Raw genomic sequence first — 18,010 nt, forward strand, 5'->3', positions numbered from 1 at the left:
AAAACGGTATTAAAAAAAGCTGTTTCAACTGACGACCTGAGGATGTCACCAAATTCACATGTCTGACTTCGACACATTCTTCCTAGAGGAGACTCGAGCGAGCAAGTTACAGGCTAAGTGCTCGTTTAATATGAGAATATGTAATCGGTTTTAGAATATTGGCATCAAAATGTGTCTCTCTAAGAAAGTGTATCATGCCCTTACTGATAATAACCCTAATCCTATTCAGCCAACAGGGTTGAAAGCTCCAGCTCCGACACGTGAAGCAATTGGTTCACTTTATTATTGTTATTGTAATAATTATTTTTTATCTGTTTCCAGCATTGGGGCCGAAATCTGTGAAAACCGTATTGAGTTTGGTTTAATTACAGGCTAATTTATGAATATTGGAAATAAAAAAACATGAAAACGCATTGGAGAAGATGCTCGGTGAAGCCCTCGTCCAATAGATGTAGGCGTTTTAAATGCACAACCCTTGATTAACCAATCATAGGAAACCTTTTACGGTTCGGTCTAAAATGATTGGAGTTTGAAGGAGCGAGAGGTCCGTCATCGCGCCATCGTTGAAATGTTTGGGGAAGACAGCTAACAGTCGGTGAGAGATAAGGAAGGGACTGAGTTATGAACGCTATGATCGTAGTTCGACCTTGTTTTCTTCGGTGAATGGTTCAACTAATACCGTGCGTTCAAGCGCAATGGAAAATCATGTTACAACTGCTACGTTTTTCTGTTCCAGGCTTTGCCACTGTTCATCCGAGCGATGAGATGTCAACGGACTGGGTCCATGCTCTTATCTTTGGCTTCTACGATTCCAAAATCCGAACCGTTTAGGAATATTTTGAATTGTATTGCAACCGTATTTCATTGTGATTAGTAAAGTCACGACTGTTTCTGGAGCAGAGGTAACGTCAGGCCTATATGTTTGACGGCTTTCTGCAATATGAGGAAGCAATTGGTCGAGTTCCCTCTGTGATGCTATCGAAATCTTAAAAGATAATTGCCACACATTTTGGACCAAATATGTAAAAGCTATGGCCCGTGGGAAACACAAAATGATCGAAGAAATATCCGTGTCAATATCGCCTTGAACGAACTCGAAATCCTGCGCTTTCTCTGCGAAAACTTCTGCCTGAGTTCATGGTGCATCGGTTACATCTCGATCGGATTTTAACCCGGCGTTGACTGTTCAATGGAAGTATGTTCCCAGCTGCCGGTGTTGCCTCTAGACAGGCCGGTTCCCCAGCATGTGCTGAGGCGCAGAGGAGCCATCAGCCTCGGCACCAGTTCTGCTCTGTTCGGAGGTCCTTCTCCGAGGCAGCTTTGCAAGGTGAGTGACACACACACACACACACACACACACACACACACACACACACACACACACACACACACACACACACACACACACACACACACACACCTCTAATAATCAAGACTTTCGTAGATGATGATGAGGCGACAACGAAATTGTGAATGTTTTGGTTTTAGGTTCCTACTATGATATGTTCATATTACGACTGTGAACTCTGCCTTCACACATGCAAATTGTTGTTGTAACGAGGACCGACTTCCGGTGTTCGTCCCCGGGGGTCGTACTGTGTATACTGTATACACAAAGCACACTCGCTGTATACACGGAGAAGTGCCTCGTTTAACATATAAGGACCTCTGGCAACATCGCTGTAATATCTGGGCTACTTCCATTGGGTGTGTGTTCACTCTCGGTCTTGCTAGTGAGTTCGACCCTTTATCACAGTAAAGCGCTTTATTACACGTTTATAAGTACAACACATCCGGTTCCCTTTATGAAGTTCACCACATATGTCACTGACTGAAAGAGTAAGATCATTTTTGCAGAACCATGGACTCAAGCACCAGATAAATGTCTATCTGGACCACACACATTCTAGTGGACACCCTTGAGAGTGTGTCTTGATCTTCCCAAAACCCTTAGTACTAGGATCTGGCAGATGAAAAGCTTTGAAAGTCCCTGTTAAGAGGAAGGAACTCTGTTGGGGAACTAAAACTAGAAAAACAATACGCTAATCGTCAACCACCTCGTGGCTGTTCAGATAAACCAGAAGAGCCACTCATTTGCATGAAAACATGTTTTGCATGGTATTTGAATGAGTGGGGAGGCTCTGCCTGAGTTTGGTCAATAGTGTACTGTGGAAGCTAGATGGGCCCGATCTTGGATCTCGATGGTTGACTAAGACCCCACATTGATTGTTGACAAGTTCTATGAGATGAGATGTAAATAAGCCATGATTTGATTGCAACTCGTCCTTTCTCGAGCTGTACAAGTGTTTCAAAATTGGGCATCCATTCTATCCAAACAAGTGATGAGCAGCACCCATAGATGTCTTTGTTTTGTCAAACACAAGTAAGCGCATAAGAGCTGCCCTGGCTAGGCACTTTCTATTCCAGATGGCTCACCAACTGCCAAATTATGGTACGGGAGTAGACCATGAGAGTGGGTGAGTGGAACACATCTTGGCATAAAAAACTTCAATATTAACCTGGCGTCCCGGAAAACTGTCTGAATCCTTTAATCCGTTTTTTTTGTGAAATGCTAGAAAAGCATCCTTCTATTGTCGTCGTCACTTGGTTGCCCATTTATGATAAAATGTACAGGAATAAGTCATGCTTTGGGGGGCATTTGACAGTCAAATCCCAAACACTAGCATCCAAACACTGATACACCAAAATGTATCATCCAGCCAGTTGCTAGCCAAACACTTTCTGTCTGTCCTGTCACAAACCTTTCAATCAAACTGCCATGGTTCAGGGAACACAAGGGATGATCAGGTGCCCAACACGCCTTGCCCTGGTGTTGACTGAACCAATGATGATTGGGCTGCTAACTGATGTAACACAGAATTGCTGCAAACACAGTAAATCCTTAGAAACCTGTGCAAGGATGTTTACCCCTCAATACCACCACTGCTCCGCACAAATTAAATGGCCACAACTTCGGAGTGGACCGAACATCGCATAGACTTCCCAGCACTATCATCGAACGGTTTACAGAACTACATACTGTACGCCCACAGATCACATTACGGACCACCACTGCAGTAAAGGAGAGCGAGAGAGCGCTTACTGCGTTCTGTGCTGTACCTCACCGTCCGTCCCTCTCTCCTCCTCAAATACATTTTGATTTATCTGATGATGCAGACATGGGTTTAATAACTGGAGATGGATTGTTTGTGTTGTTGAGGACACACACACAGACTGACAAGACAGACATACACAGAGCATGTGGAGGCCCCGTGTGCGACCACCCAGTGGGGGGGATGTGGGTCAGCCTGCAGCGGTATTCCATGATAGCACCATCACGACTGTTAGTCCTGCTGTCCTCTTGTCCTGAAGCGCCCCGTGTTTGATGAAACCGGTCGGTCTGTCATTAAAATCACATTTATTTTAACAGTTGATTCACACTGCTTGTTGCGTAATTGAAAGGTTTTCTTTTTTATTTCATTATTTTTTGTAAACTGGCTGTGTAGACCAGTTATTAAACTGGTCTTGTAATAAAACGGTTTGTTTTTTCTGTTTAACTGTTCATTTTTTTTATTGCCTTGTTTCCTGCTTTTGATGCAGCAGTAGAGTAATACAGTAAGCAGTACTGCATTACAGTAAGTATTGCAGTAGTGTGTCTGTCATGACAATACCTCTAGCTTGCCACCGGGGGAGCTGTTGGCTGTGGCCCCTTGGGTTGGCCACCACAGCAGGGGTTGCAGCCATGTCTGTCTGACACACTTCAAATTGTGTTCTCTCTTTTCTAAACAAATCCCTGCACACACAGACACTCAAACCCAAATGTCCTCAGTCTACATTGAAGCTTCCTTGAGCAAGATAGCCTAACCCTTACCTGCTTGGAGCTCACGTGCATCTAGTTGCATCACATTATAGTGTTTGCTCGGGCGACTACGTTAAACAACCGATGGGACCTAGGGCTGTTGTGTTTCTCAGGCCGTGGTCGAAGACAGTTGGTTTAGCAGTAATGACCTGCTGTTTGTTTCAGAGGAGAGGAGGGGTGTCCTACAACAGCGCTGATCAGGCGGTTCTCTACCTCCACCTGCTCGGTAAGTGCCGCTCCACCCCCTCTCACCTCCGCCGCAGGCGCAGAGGAAAACACACACAAGCACCTGGTTTTGTTCCTTCCTGTGTTAAGATTTTTTTACAGTGGCTAGCCCATAAAGGAAAGGGCTATCTTCATTTGACCACAATTGTCCAACAACACACTCATCTGCACACTTACACTGATATGGTAAATTATTACGTTGAAAACCACTTTATTGGCATTGAAGATAAACATGAACATGAATAAAGTGAAATAAAGTACTATGAAAGGTAATAATTTTTTACAAAGTACATAGCCACTCTCGTTATCCTCTCCTTTCTCACCCATCCCACTCTCCCCCTTCCAGGTGATGTGAAACAACGGGGCCCGGGGCCGTCGGAACCAGTGCGTGGGGCCCCTCACTCCCACGTCAAGGTCGACTATCAGAGGTTTCACTGTGAGTAGACATGTGATGGTTACCCCAATGGTATTGTGGTTTTCGTTTATTTGCTGGTTGGCCAAGGATGGGAGTGGTCCTTGATTAATGCTTGAAATTATTTATTTCACATAATATTGACATGGTCTACTCGGCCATATAAAACGTAACCACTGGACAGACATAGCCTAAATAACAGCCTAGCTACAGAACTTAATGCGATAGCTAGCAGCTAACAAGCACAACTGTTATTAACACAAACAAATAACCCCTTCTGTCTTCAAGTCCAATGCACTCAAACATGAATTATAACCTCCCTGTGTGTATTCTGTCTGTTGCATTCAGCATTAATATGCGGTTGCCAGGTATCAAACTTAATTCTAGTTCTACTTTTAAATGGTGCGGTGACTTGGACTGAAGCCCCTGCCGCACCTGGCTGACCAACGGACAATGTCGGGCTGTCGTTCAGTATCTGCGGTGTGTCGCATACCGTGGGCACTTGGATTGGCTGTTCACCTTAAGTGAATCGATGCACGAAAAGAGAAATGGAAGTGGGCAAAGCAGCAAATTACTACAAATTACTTACACAAAATGATCATCTCATTCTTCCACTTCATCTCATAACCCTAACCCTAACCCTCGTAAGCTGTAGTCTTTGCGTTGTGTTAAAGTGCATCTTTTGGCCAAGGCACAGGCGAGGTGGGACGTTGGTTTTGTGTGTCCGGGCCTTAAAGGGTTTTTAGAACAGGCCATTCAAAATGTCCCCAATTTATGGATGCATATTAGAGAAAGTTTGATAACCCATACCGGCTTCTCAGTACCTGTATTCACTGTCGGTTTCCTATTAGGGAAAAGTATCTGCTGAATTATAATAGTTAATGGTAATGTGTAAAATGGTAAAGAATACGGTAGGGTTAGCTGATTGCTAGCAGCCTGGTAGCCCCAGCCTCACGTGTCGGTGTTGTATGCCCAGGTCACCAGGGTCCCGTACGGCCAGGGGCCAGGGGCCTCAAGAGCCACCGCAGACGGCTCAGCTTCCAGAGGGGTCTCAAGAGCCGCCACCTCCGCCAGCGGCCCTCGGGCCCGCAGCACCTCCTCGACCAGGTGTACAACTGCCAGGTCAAGGTGTGTGTGTGTGTGTGTGTGTGTGTGTGTGTGTGTGTGTGTGTGTGTGTGTGTGTGTGTGTGTGTGTGTGTGTGTGTGTGTGTGTGTGTGTGTGTGTGTGTGTGTGTGTGTGTGTGTGTGTGTGTGTGTGTGTGTGTTTGGTCAGTGCAGTTTTACCAAGGCTGCTCATGCTTCACTCCCGCTGCGTTCTTTCAGTGCATGCTTGACAAGGTGGACAGCTGGGACTTCGACATCTTCATGTTTGACAGAGCTACAAATGGTAAGCGTCACCATTGAGCTCTTAATCTGTCTGTCTGTTGGCCCCACCTGCTGGTGGCTCTGTGTGATTGCATCAGCCTACAAAAACCCTGTTACGAAATGAACAAGAGTAGATTAAGCGTTTTCCCTAATTAACTTTAGAGGCTTTGACTGATGTATACGGGTGAAACTCGAAAATATATGAATATCGTGCAAAAGTTTCTTTTATTTCAGTTATTCAACTTAAAAGGTGAAACTAATATATTATATAGACTCATTACATGGAAAGTGAGATATTTCAAGCCTTTTATTCATTATAATTTTGATGAATATGGCTTATGAAAACCCCAAATTAGGATATTACATGAAATCAATAAAGGAGTTTAAATTCAGCGTTGTTGGCCCTTTGAAAAGTATGGTATCGTATTGTATGGTAAGTACTCGTATCATGCATATGTACTGAGTACTTGGTTTGGGCCCCTTTTGCGTGAATTACTACCTCAATTCGGCGTGGCATGGATGCTACCAGCCTGTGGCCCTGCTGAGGTCCTATGGAAGACCAGGATGCTTCAATAGCGGCCTTCAGCTCTTCTGCATTGTTCAGTCTCATCTTCTCTTGGCAAAGCCCCATAGATTCAAGTTGGCCTGTCAATCAAGAACAGTGAATCCCATGGTCATTGAACCAGGTTTTGGCAGTGTGGGTATAGGGCCAAGTCCTGCTGGAAAATGAAATCAGCATCTCCATAAAGCTTGTATGCCGAAGGAAGCATGAAGTGCTCTAAAATGTCCTGGTAGACGGCTGCGTTCACACTTGACTTCAAGCATCTTGGATTGTGTGCCTCTCCATTCCTCCACCAGACTCTGGGACCTTGGTTTCCAAATGAGAGGCAAAATTTGCTCTCATCAGAAAAGAGGACATTGGACTACTGAGCAACCGACCAGTTATTTCTTTCTTTAGCCCAGGTAAGACGCTTCTGATGTTGTTTGTTGACAAGAGGAATATGACATTGGAAGCCCATGTCCAGGGTCCGTCTGTGTGTGGCGGCTCTTGATGTAGTAACTCCAGCCTCAGTCCACTCCTTGTGAAGCTCTCCCACACTTTTGAATGGCCTTTTTCCTGACAATCTTCTCCAGGCTGCGGTCATCCCTGCTGGTTGTGCACCTTCTTCCTCCTTCCACCTACATTTCTATTGATGGGCTTTGATACAGCACTTTGAGAAAATCCATCTTATTTTCGATTGCCTTGTGAGGCTTTCCCTCCTTGTGTTTTGGATAAGAAGCTGATTAGAATGTGACACTTTGATCCTACAATATTGAACCTTTTCACAAATTCAAATTGTCATCAAAATTATAACAAATCTAGTCTTGAAAATATCTCACTTTGTATGTAATGAATCTATATAATATATCAGTTTCACCTTTAAGTTGAATTACAGAAATCTTGAACTTTTGCACGATATTCTATTATTTTGAGTTTCACCTGTATTTCAAGTGTTTATTCGTTTTCCGTCACGTAATGCTTCTCTTGAAGGACCTATCCGTGGTAGTGGTCTATGCTAATGAGCTTCTCTTTTACAGGAAACGGCCTGGTGACATTGACCTTTCACCTCTTCCTCCAGCTGGGACTGACCCGGCTCTTTCGTCTGGACCCCATCAAACTGCGTAGTTTCCTAGGTACCTAGGTCGTCTTAGTGCTGCCCCCTGCAGGGGAGCCCAGTGGCCGATGTAGATGTGTCCGTGCAATTCCCTTGAATTTAGTTTCGCTTCTATTTACATCTTTAATGTAAAAAGTGTGAGTATAATCTGGAATTAAACTGAGATTATGCGATGGTTGGCGGCACAGCTGTACATGTGGGACATCCCTCTCATGGACACTGTGTTTAAACCAATTAAAAGTCTAATAATACTTCCAGTACACAAAGTTTAAGCTTGCATTTGGCACACACCCCACTCGTCTACTCTGTCATTTCAACTACAACAGGGTGCTAATTTAGAACAGGCTCCTGTGTAAACTTGTCGAGCCTACCATGACAAATGAGGAAAACCCAACAACTAGTGCTCTCCCAGTCTGCCCGCACACGCCACCGGATGAGCGTTTCTTCTGTAATTCGCTGTTGTTGTTGTAATGTAGTCATGGTGCAGGCAGACTACCACCAGCGGAATCCCTACCACAACTCTCTCCACGCGACGGACGTCACGCAGGCCATGTACTGCTTCCTGAGGCAGCCCAAGGTGAGCCCACCCTGGACCCGGCCGCGGCACTGGGTCCTAGCGGGTCACTTCAAACGCGGCCAAGCACCCAGTATGACTAAAGGGGACACTTGGACAAGTTTATGCCTGACCGACCGACTAGTGCAGATGTTATCATCTGAGGACCCGAAGGACAGTTTCAGTTTCAGTTTGTTCACGGTGGGACCACCCACCGCACACTCAGGAGAGAAACGATAGGGTTGTGAATATGATGTAAGGTGTAATACATTGTGTATCCTTGTTTTGCAGCTTGCCACAACGCTGAGCTCCTGTGATATGCTGCTGGCGTTAGTTGCGGCGGTCACCCACGACCTGGATCACCCCGGGGTCAACCAGGGCTTCCTGGTCCGGACCGGACACCACCTGGCTGCACTGTACAAGGTAGGGAACCTGTGGAGAGAGGCACACGCACTCGCACACGCTTGCGTGCGCACACACATGCATACACACAAACAAGGACAGGCATACAGAAACAAGAGTCTCGCACGCACGTACGCAAGCATGAACACTCTGAGACGCACACACGCACTGGGAAATTAATAGTGTGATGAAGATGTGTGTTTGGGCTTGATGTTGCAGAACTCCTCTGTTCTGGAGAGCCACCACTGGAGGTGTGCTGTGAGCCTGCTGAGGGAGTCTGGGCTCCTGGACCACCTGCCCATCACTGACCGGTCAGTCACACTCATGCTAATACCATGGGTATAGTAGTTCTTCCAGACCGTTATTGTAGGTGATTCAGGTTGATTTTTGTAGTTTGGCCTAATCTATGTTGTAGTCCTTCTAGAATATTTTGTTGTTCTAGTGGGTGAACTTGTAGTTCTGCTAGATGGATTTGGTAGTCCTATAGGGTAGATTTGTATTTTTGATTCCATTGTCGATGCAGGCTCAACTTGGAGGAGCGACTGGGCTCTCTGATCCTGGCCACAGACATCAGCCAGCAGAACCGCTACCTGGCCCGCTTCAGGGAGCACCTTGACCGAGAAGACCTGAGCATGGCTGACCCAAGCCACCGTCACCTGGTCCTGCAGGTATATCTGTCACTCCTCAGCCACTCATTCTGGCTCTAGCTCTGTCTCTATCTCTCTCTATCTCTCTCTCTTGCACTCTCTTTGTCTCGTTCGCTCGCTCGCTCGCTCTAATTCGGTCTTCCCCGTCCCCTCCTCCTCACACACTGTTAGTGGACATCCCTGAACACTGTGTGTGTGTGTGTGTGTGTGTGTGTGTGTGTGTGTGTGTGTGTGTGTGTGTGTGTGTGTGTGTGTGTGTGTGTGTGTGTGTGTGTGTGTGTGTGTGTGTGTGTGTGTGTGTGTGTGTGTGTCAGATTACCATGAAGTGTGCAGACATCTGTAACCCGTGTCGAGTCTGGAGACTCAGCTCCCAGTGGAGCTCCAGAGTCACAGCCGAGTTCTTCCACCAAGGTAGGTGTGAATGTGATGGGATATTGGTGTGTGTTTTGAAGTAGGCGTGTGTTGGGTCTGAAGCAGTATTTGTGAATGGTTTCCTAGGCGACGTGGAGAAAAAACACGGAATGGCAGTCAGCCCCCTCTGTGATCGACTCTCCGACAGTACGGCACACATTCAAGCTGGTATGCACACACACACAAACACACAAACACACAAACAAACAAACAAACAAACCTTAAACTCGCACACCTTAAACTCGCACACCTTAAACTCGCACACCTTAAACTCGCACATTCTATTTCTACATAAACACACCAGCTCACCGCCTCCACTCCCTGAGCTTCAGTGCTGTCCTCCATCAGGTTTTATCCGCCACGTGGTGGAGCCTCTGTTCAGGGAGTGGTGTCGCTTCTCCTGCACCAGCCTGTCCCATCGCATGCTGGCCCACCTGCAGACCAACCTGGACCGCTGGACGGACCCGAGCCAGCACCCCGAGACCCCCCCCTAGGGTCCTACCAGCCTTCTTAGACCCCCTCCCAAGACAAAGGAACGTAGACCACCTCTGAGAGACATGGGCACCTTCCTGGACTACCTCCGTGACCAATTCCCTAGAGACCTCCCTAAACCCCCTGCTAGCGACATGGGTACCTAGAGTACCTCCTGGAGCCTAGACCCCCTTCTAGGATCCTCTCTAGACCACTTCCCTAGAGACCTCTCTAGACCACTCCCTAGAGATATAGGAACCCATACCACCTCCACCGTAGAGACCTACCAGCCTCCCTAGACCACTCCCTACAGATATAGTAACCTAGACCACCTCCTAGAGACCTAGGATCCTTCCTAGACCTCCTCCCTACAGATATAGTAACCCGGACCACCTCCTAGAGACCTAGGAACCTTCCTAGACCACTTGCAAAGCTTTTACCTCAGGAAAGGAAAGCCTGTGGAAATGCGTCTCTCCCTTCTCTCGCTCTCCTTCGTCTTCTTACACTTTTATTCTTTCTTCTTATTCTCTGTCTCGCTGTATCTCTCTCGCTCTCTATCTGCCTTTATCCTGCTTCCTTTTCGACGCCACCAACTAACCAATGACTACTTTGTTATTTCATTTAATCGTATTTATTACATTGGGACGTATTCCCGGAGTACAGTTACATCGATCATTTACTACCTTACCAAAGTACTACGACAATGTATTCAAACTTAAGGTAATCCATGGATTACTACGTACCACAGTAATGCATAGATGTATTACTATATTGTGATGTTTCTGCTGACATATTATTTATTGTTGTGTGATTCAAGCTCTGGTATCAAAATGTTTCCTTTCGCTAACCGGAGCTTTCACAGGATTTATTGGGTCATTTCGTGGACTTTGAGGATTTAAGACAAGTTCCCACATTATCCTGAAGAGTTCAGAAATGGGGGGAAAATTGCTCAGACAGATTTATTTTATGTAGCGCTATAATTTAATATTGGAAACCCCAAATATGTAGCCAATGACGAAGAAGAAACATTGAACATGAAGATTGTTCCGGAGACCCGCGTTGGATGTTTGGAATGGGGCCAAGGGCGGGCAGACATTTTGTTACATGCTAATTTAACTTAATTTAACCAATGGCTTAACTCGCTATTGGTTCTGGGGCAAAACGGTGCACACTCAGTCGAATGAATTACCACTTGCATAAAATGTTTGCTCTTTTGCTAAGGTAGACGAGAAACGCCATTCGATCGAGACGATTTCCTCTTTATTTGTATTTTTTTAAGGGTTTTTGGTTGATCGTTCCACTGTGAAAATGGACATGACTGTTGAGTTTGAATTACTATTCTTTTAATTGTGTTTTCCTTTTTCAAGGGCACGTCTGTCATGTTTGGGGGGGGGTGAAAAAATAACAATATTTACCAAATAATGGTAATATACGTCATGTGATATACCATCATGTGAAAAATCCAACTCTTTAAATCTGTATCTGTCACATTAGAGTGTTACGTTTTTAGCTTCTAAATGTTTGTATTTAACCGTCATTTCTTGGAAGAAACACTTGTTGCATTACATTCAGTTTTTCTTTTAAGAAGTTAGTCATTTTGCTTAGGTGGGACTATTGTTCGTTCATCAAGATGTCTTGAACTCAAATCTTCCTTCAGTGGAGTTGTGGAACACAATTTGCTGTACTGGCTGCTTTCACCGGTACTGTTCTATTGAAGGGGAATTAGTTAATGACGATGGGTAAAAACATGGAGGTCAGTCCGTTCTTGCAAGCATGATTAGGTTGCCAAGTGGAAACTTCCATTAAACTATGCTGTTGCTGACAATTCCCCATACTTCAGATGGGAAACCCAAATGCACCAGCCATAACTGTAGATAGTCAATACACAATTTCTGACAATTTTTAAGAAGCCAGACCACAAACAGACTTTTTTTCATTTTTTGTCATAAAAGTTATGCTTTGTTTTTTGTTTAAAAGGCAGTTGGGGAATGGATAGGTGGATGTTAAACTATGCACTAATTTCTTAAGTGACCAAACAGATTTTTGTCTTAGTAAATCATTCACATGTGTACCGTTCGGCTTTTTGACATCTTTCATGTTGGTTTTTCTTTGTTTTCTTTAGACAACACAAAGTTGTAGAAGGACGCAGGTGCTTTTCATAGTAAAGTGAAATTTGTATTTTCTGAAAATGCCAAGACTTTTTGATGCAAGTCACCTGTGTGAAGGAACTTCCATGACAAACTATTTTGTGAAAATCTTGCCAAATATTGATATTTTGCTATATTTGCCAGTTATTAAATTTTCAATAATAAAATGAATTGACTCTTTTGCGACATAAATAATACTGAACTACACTGTGATCCAAGCCATTTCAACACAATGCAAAGGTTTATGCTAAATGTTAGTATATGTATTAGTGATCTTTAACCACATATTAATTTATCTTCAAAGCTATACACTCGGAGTATTCAGAATGGTTGATATAGTGACGAAAAATCAGGTATATTTTCTTATGGATGTGTAGTGACGGGTCGTTGCCGGGGAACGAGTTGTCTCGAATAGCTCAGCTAGGATCAACTACGGTATATGAAGAGCCGGCTCTTATCGGTGAGCTGAGCCATATTATCAGACTCAATGAAAAAAGACGGAAAGCCCATCAACTTTTCCTAGGGCGTTGGCTCTTTAAATCCTACAACATTCTGAACGGATGGCCGGCGAGGTCAGCTGAACACTCAACATCCAATCACAGACGCGCATTTTAACAGCTGACACTTTTTTTCTTCTCCGACCAGGAAGCATAGCCAACAACAATCAAGTCGCATACCCTTTCATTATGTAGCTTTACGTGTCAGTCTATTCGCGGTCTATGCGTTTGATTATGATACAGAATAATTTTTATTGTATCATGTTATGTTATCGTTGTGCTGTCATGTGATCCTTGGTGACAGTTCATTGAATAACCCAACTAGCCATCCTCACTCGCCTTGTGGTCGCCGCTCCCGAAACGCTCGTGGTAAGTGCCAACGTTGCTGTCAGCCGATGTTAATACTACACTGTGGTTATTGGCATTTGCCAGTGGCGTTAGCGTGTCCGTTTTATAGCTCCAAATGAGCGTATGAGTTTAAACGCATATAGGCGCAGTCTACCCACCAGCACGTCAAGTCTGAGAATGAATGTCCTCCAGCCAATCAAATGCATATCAACTAAACCCGTGGCATATAAGGAATAAAAAAGCTCAGTTAGGCTTATTTCAAACAGATGCAAGTATACAGGAATATGGGCTTCATTGGCTTTTCAAATGAAATACATTTTCTTATTGTGTGTGTGTGTGTGTGTGTGTGTGTGTGTGTGTGTGTGTGCGCGTGTGTGTGTGTGCGCGTGTGTGTGTGTGCGCGTGTGTGTGTGTGCGTGTGTGTGTGTGTGCGTGTGTGTGTGTGTGTGTGTGTGTGTGTGTGTGTGTGTGTGTTTCTGTTCTGAATTTGGTGAATTTATCCCAGTCGTGTTCTTCTGTGGTGTCCAGGTGGTTTTATATTTAGAGGCAGCAGCAGCCATGAGCGGGGAAGCCGAGGCTCTGCTGGTCGTGAACCAGCTGCGGGATCTGGCTGCAGACCCCATGAACCGGAGAGCAATCGTCCAGGACCAAGGCTGCTTGCCCGGACTCATCCTGTTCTTGGACCATCCCAACCCGCAAGTCGTTTACTCTGCCCTGCTTGTGAGTGTGACTTCATAGTGATGTGTGTTCATACAGGCCACTTTCAGCCTCTGTTGTTATGATTGGGTGCAACTTTCAGCCTCTGTTGCTGGCTCCATTGTCACCACCAGGCGCTGAGGTACTTGGCAGAATGTCGTGCCAACAGAGAGAAGATGGAGGGTGAGCTGGGCATGATGCTGAGCCTCCAGAACGTCATACAGAAGTAAGGGTTTGAGAATTACAATCCATGTCAAAATAAACCCCCGCTGGTGATATCACATGTGGGCGCATCCAAATGTACAATGGCTGTAATGGGAAAATTATATTTTCAAATTCTGTTTCTCTCACTGCCATTTGTTGGGTGTGCCTTTCCCTGACCCCCTTGGTCTGGTCAGCTCCAACTGATGAGGCATCGCTACGTCTTCCCCTTTATGACGTAATGGGGAAGTCGTCTATTGTTTACTACCATCTGGTTAACCAATGCTATAGTTTTTTTGGGAAGAAGAGCTGTTCTCAGCATTCATGAGACCTCTCTGCCACTGTATAAGAAGGCTTTGCTTTTGCCAATGCATTGGAGAGAGAGGGAGAGAGGGAGAGAATCTGAGGCCTCAGATTATTGTTTGGATCACTCTTTATTTTTGATGACTCTATATTCTTAAACAGTTTGTACAGAACAATTGGCGTGGTGCAAATTCCCACCACAATGGCTTTATCAACCTACCCAGTGGACTGTACCAACCCGGTTAGCGTGTCTACCCATCATGTATTCAGCTGGTCAGTGCCATGTGTCACTGCAAGAATACCTGAGCACTCATCCCATGTGTTGTGTTGTGTCACAGATCCACCACCCCGGGGGAGACGAAGCTTCTGGCCTCGGAGGTATACGAGCTGCTCCAGGCATCCAGCGGGCCAGAGTCCGACCGGGCTGAAGGAGCTCCGTCTGGTAGGAGGAAAGCCCAGTTCTTTCTGGGCTCCACCAACAAGCGGGCCAAGACAGTGGTATTGCATATAGACGGGCTGGATGACTCTGTAAGTGGGCCCACAGTCAAAACAACAACGCATGTCCACAAAGCATGCAAACATAAAGGAGGTTGGTGTGTTTGTTTTCATAAGTGTCCCTCTCACAGCATCCTCTCCTCATGCTCTCAACAGAGTCGCAGGACTCTGTGCGAAGAGGCCCTGCTGAAGATCCGCGGGGTTATAAGTTTCACCTTTCAGATGGCTGTCAAGAGGTGCATCGTTCGAATCCGCTCCGACCTCAAGGCGGAGGTGAGGCTCTTCCTTTCAGGTCATCTCATGCAGCCCATCCCTAATTCGGATATGCATCATTTGATACCCTATTAGAAGGCAGCGCATTTTTCAATTTCTTTGTCCCACTAGGGGAAATTTATTTTGCAGCCATGTTCACAGAATGACACACACAAGAGGCGACTTCCAAATCTTACCCCACAGAAGCCTAAAGGTTGGGTATGGAATTCTCTTTTTTGGCCATTTTTGCAAAATTACTTAATCCTTATCATAACCCACTTACAGCCACTGAGTTAGAAGTACTGACATGAAAATTAAACAAGTCAATCATCTTTGGAACGGACAGGGCTCGAAAAACGTAAGTACGTCAATCAAACGGTCGTACTGCACTCCCCCTCCCCAGCTCCCCGCGTGACCCCTTCGTGCACGTACTCAAACCCTCGTGACCCAGAGCAAGCTTCTGTTTGTTGTTATCCAGCGGTAGCTACTAGAGCTAGCTAACTAGCTAATGACTCGCTCTCGCGCATCTGTGTTCGCTCGTGCATGATTGCGTGTCGATGTACTTGGAATGGTTGGAGTCAGAGTCAGCGGGTAGGACCATTTGAGTTGTGTATTTTCAAAATCTGCTATCATTTCGCAAATCCCATACCCAACCTTTAAGCTATAGTTCTGTAACATGGTATGTAACATACATTGTTGCATACATTATCTGTGGGGTATGGCTTTGTTGAGCAATGGGATGGATTAGGCTTCAGCTGAAAAGTAGCGGGGGAGTGGGTGAGTAATGTCCTGTGATATTGCATGACTGATTCGTGTGATGGCTTTGATAAGTTCTTGTATACAGTGAGCATGGCGAAGAAGCAAGTGGAGCAGTACAATATAATTTGTTGAACAATGCTGGTATACAGTAGTAGGAGTAAAAGTATACCACTCTAATCTAGAAAAAAAATGATCTGTGCGGTTTGTCCTCTAGGCGCTGGCGTCGGCCATTGCCTCTACCGAAGTTCTGACAGCCCAGCAGGTGGTGAAGGGAGAGAATGGCCAAGAGGTTAGTTCTGCAACTGGTGTCTCCCACAGTTGTGCCACTCTTGAACATGTGCATGTCCTACATCGACCCCAGTGCTTTCGGAAATAAAAAGGTTGTTCAGCAACTAGACTCTTAATCATTTTCTGCAAGTAAAACAGTCCTATAGTTGTTAATTGTTGAAATTAAACTCAATGTTCGACTTGAAGCATTCCCTCAACTACGCCCTTTGTTAAATTTTGCTCAGATTTTGATCCCCTTCACGGAGGACGGCTCTCTACAGGTGGAGCAGAACGTAGACCTGCCGGACTATCTGCCCGAGGAGGAGGCCCAGGCCGAGGAGCCCGACAAGGCAGTGACCCGGGTGGGCAACGGGCAGGATGGCGCTACCTGGCTAGGCACCGCTGCCAACTTCCTGTCTCGTTCCTTCTACTGGTGACCCAGTGGGGCCTCGCCAGCCCCAGGTCCAGAACCTGAGACTGGACGGACCAGCCTGACTGTTACCACGGAGACTTGTTACCACCCGTATTATTCCATGCTGCTGGTCATGCACACAGACAAGATCCCTCATGTACAGTATGAATTGCAGCCTGTTTTTGTCTGGCTGCCGTTCCAGAAAAACAGTGTGGATCTCTGTAAGGAGCAGACCCCCTAGATTGGAGCAGTATTCTGTTACACACCAAACTGTATTGTCCTTGTCATTACTTTTCTTAAGACCAAACCTTTTTGGAGATGCATGTGGAAATTTCACTTCTCAGAATGAGGCTTCAAAAACGTAAGGTGTCATGGATAAATATGTTGACCAAGAGATATAGTTGGGTTTCCAGTGCTACATAACGCTGGCTGGAGCTCTCTGCTGTGCCTTTTGTTAAGTGGTATTTGGACCTGGTTGCTGTGTTTGGATTCTGAGTGACAAACATGTCCCCCTTGATGGGTTTGATCTGCCGTGGGCGCGTGCATTATCGGGTGGCAGTGCATCACCTTGGACATGCCGTGTATAAGCTGTAGTACATAAATACTAACTGGCAAACAATCTCTAAGACCCTGAGGGAGGAAGTACTGGCCGTCAGAACGGGTTGTATTACACCAAGTACTTAGTGGCACACTGAATGACTTGAAGGATCATGTTGATACGGTCCAGGACAGCCTGTACCCTAGCAGGTGAATGAACAGTAAAGCACCCAGTCATAAAGTCTCATTGCATAAGGTCACATGGTTATTTGCCGTTAGTGGGTTGAGGATCCGGCTCAACTCCAACCATGCATGAGATAAAACCAACGTCCCATTATGAAATTAGATAGTCTATCAAGTTTAATGGTTCAATTGCTGGGGGACGAAAGGGTGTCAGAAGATGAACTGATGATCATATGGAAGATTGTGTAACACTTTACAATAAGGTTTCATGAAACTTTGGTCAACTATTGATTATTTAATTCAGTAATAAGCATTATTAAATAGCATTACCATAGGAGGTATTGGGTTATGGTTAACCCCATCAATGATTTTCACACCAATAAGTAACGTTTAGTTAATGCTTATTATTGCGTTAACTAATGTGAATGCTGAATAAATGTAGCCTCGTTGTGAATGGTCAACAACTATGGTAACTGTCTCACTTGATATGGTACATTTTTTGTGTGTCTTGAAACCTCTCATACACCCTAAAGCCCTGGGGAATAGGAAGTCAATCATTCATACACAGATCAATATTTGTTATCACTAAAACCAGAAAAGACTCAAACAGACTCCCTATGCCTTAGGAATCTGACTGTTTTCGAAAGCTCTCTGGTATGTCTCCTTATTGTGCAATTATATATAAAGAGATGTGCCAACTCAGTGCAGTGACGCTGTAATGGTTTTTGTGTTGATCACAGATAACAGTATTCTGCAAATATTGACAATGCAAGGCAAGGCAAGGCAAATATAACGGGATGCATGTGTTCAATGCTTATCAGAGGATAAAGTGGTTGTGGTCCTATGTATTTTGCTCTTTTCTTCCCTACATATCTTCTGGACCTTCTAGATTTTTTAATTTGTCCATATATA

General features: G+C 45.1%; 2 protein-coding genes across 9 annotated transcripts; both read left to right on the forward strand.

The window, feature by feature from the left end:
* The first annotated feature begins 503 nt into the window (after positions 1 to 503).
* Positions 504 to 12,329, forward strand: LOC115549409 (high affinity cAMP-specific 3',5'-cyclic phosphodiesterase 7A). 2 transcript variants are annotated; one of them, XM_030364559.1, is made up of 14 exons: positions 504 to 595; positions 737 to 1,327; positions 4,025 to 4,085; positions 4,431 to 4,520; positions 5,473 to 5,624; positions 5,821 to 5,884; positions 7,441 to 7,536; positions 7,994 to 8,094; positions 8,362 to 8,493; positions 8,692 to 8,783; positions 8,996 to 9,140; positions 9,434 to 9,530; positions 9,618 to 9,698; positions 9,879 to 12,329. In XM_030364559.1, the coding sequence occupies exons 2-14, from the start codon at positions 1,190 to 1,192 to the stop codon at positions 10,022 to 10,024; spliced, it is 1,395 nt and encodes a 464-aa protein (XP_030220419.1). In that variant the 5' UTR covers positions 504 to 595; positions 737 to 1,189; the 3' UTR covers positions 10,025 to 12,329. The 2 variants fall into 2 exon arrangements, with proteins under 2 accessions (XP_030220419.1, XP_030220418.1); XM_030364558.1 differs by having other exon boundaries at positions 558 to 1,327.
* A 430-nt stretch (positions 12,330 to 12,759) lies between these two features.
* LOC115549411 (armadillo repeat-containing protein 1) lies at positions 12,760 to 17,809 on the forward strand. 7 transcript variants are annotated; one of them, XM_030364564.1, is made up of 8 exons: positions 12,760 to 13,014; positions 13,499 to 13,713; positions 13,824 to 13,915; positions 14,532 to 14,721; positions 14,845 to 14,961; positions 15,073 to 15,159; positions 15,914 to 15,988; positions 16,212 to 17,809. In XM_030364564.1, exons 1-8 carry the CDS (start codon positions 12,912 to 12,914, stop codon positions 16,401 to 16,403), a joined length of 1,071 nt encoding a protein of 356 aa, XP_030220424.1. In that variant the 5' UTR covers positions 12,760 to 12,911; the 3' UTR covers positions 16,404 to 17,809. The 7 variants fall into 7 exon arrangements, with proteins under 7 accessions (XP_030220424.1, XP_030220422.1, XP_030220425.1 ...); XM_030364562.1 differs by having other exon boundaries at positions 12,761 to 13,014; positions 15,073 to 15,154; XM_030364565.1 differs by having other exon boundaries at positions 12,761 to 13,014; positions 15,091 to 15,159.
* Positions 17,810 to 18,010: the final 201 nt, after the last annotated feature.

This window comes from Gadus morhua, chromosome 8 (assembly GCF_902167405.1).
Source record: "Gadus morhua chromosome 8, gadMor3.0, whole genome shotgun sequence".
NCBI lineage: Eukaryota > Metazoa > Chordata > Actinopteri > Gadiformes > Gadidae > Gadus > Gadus morhua.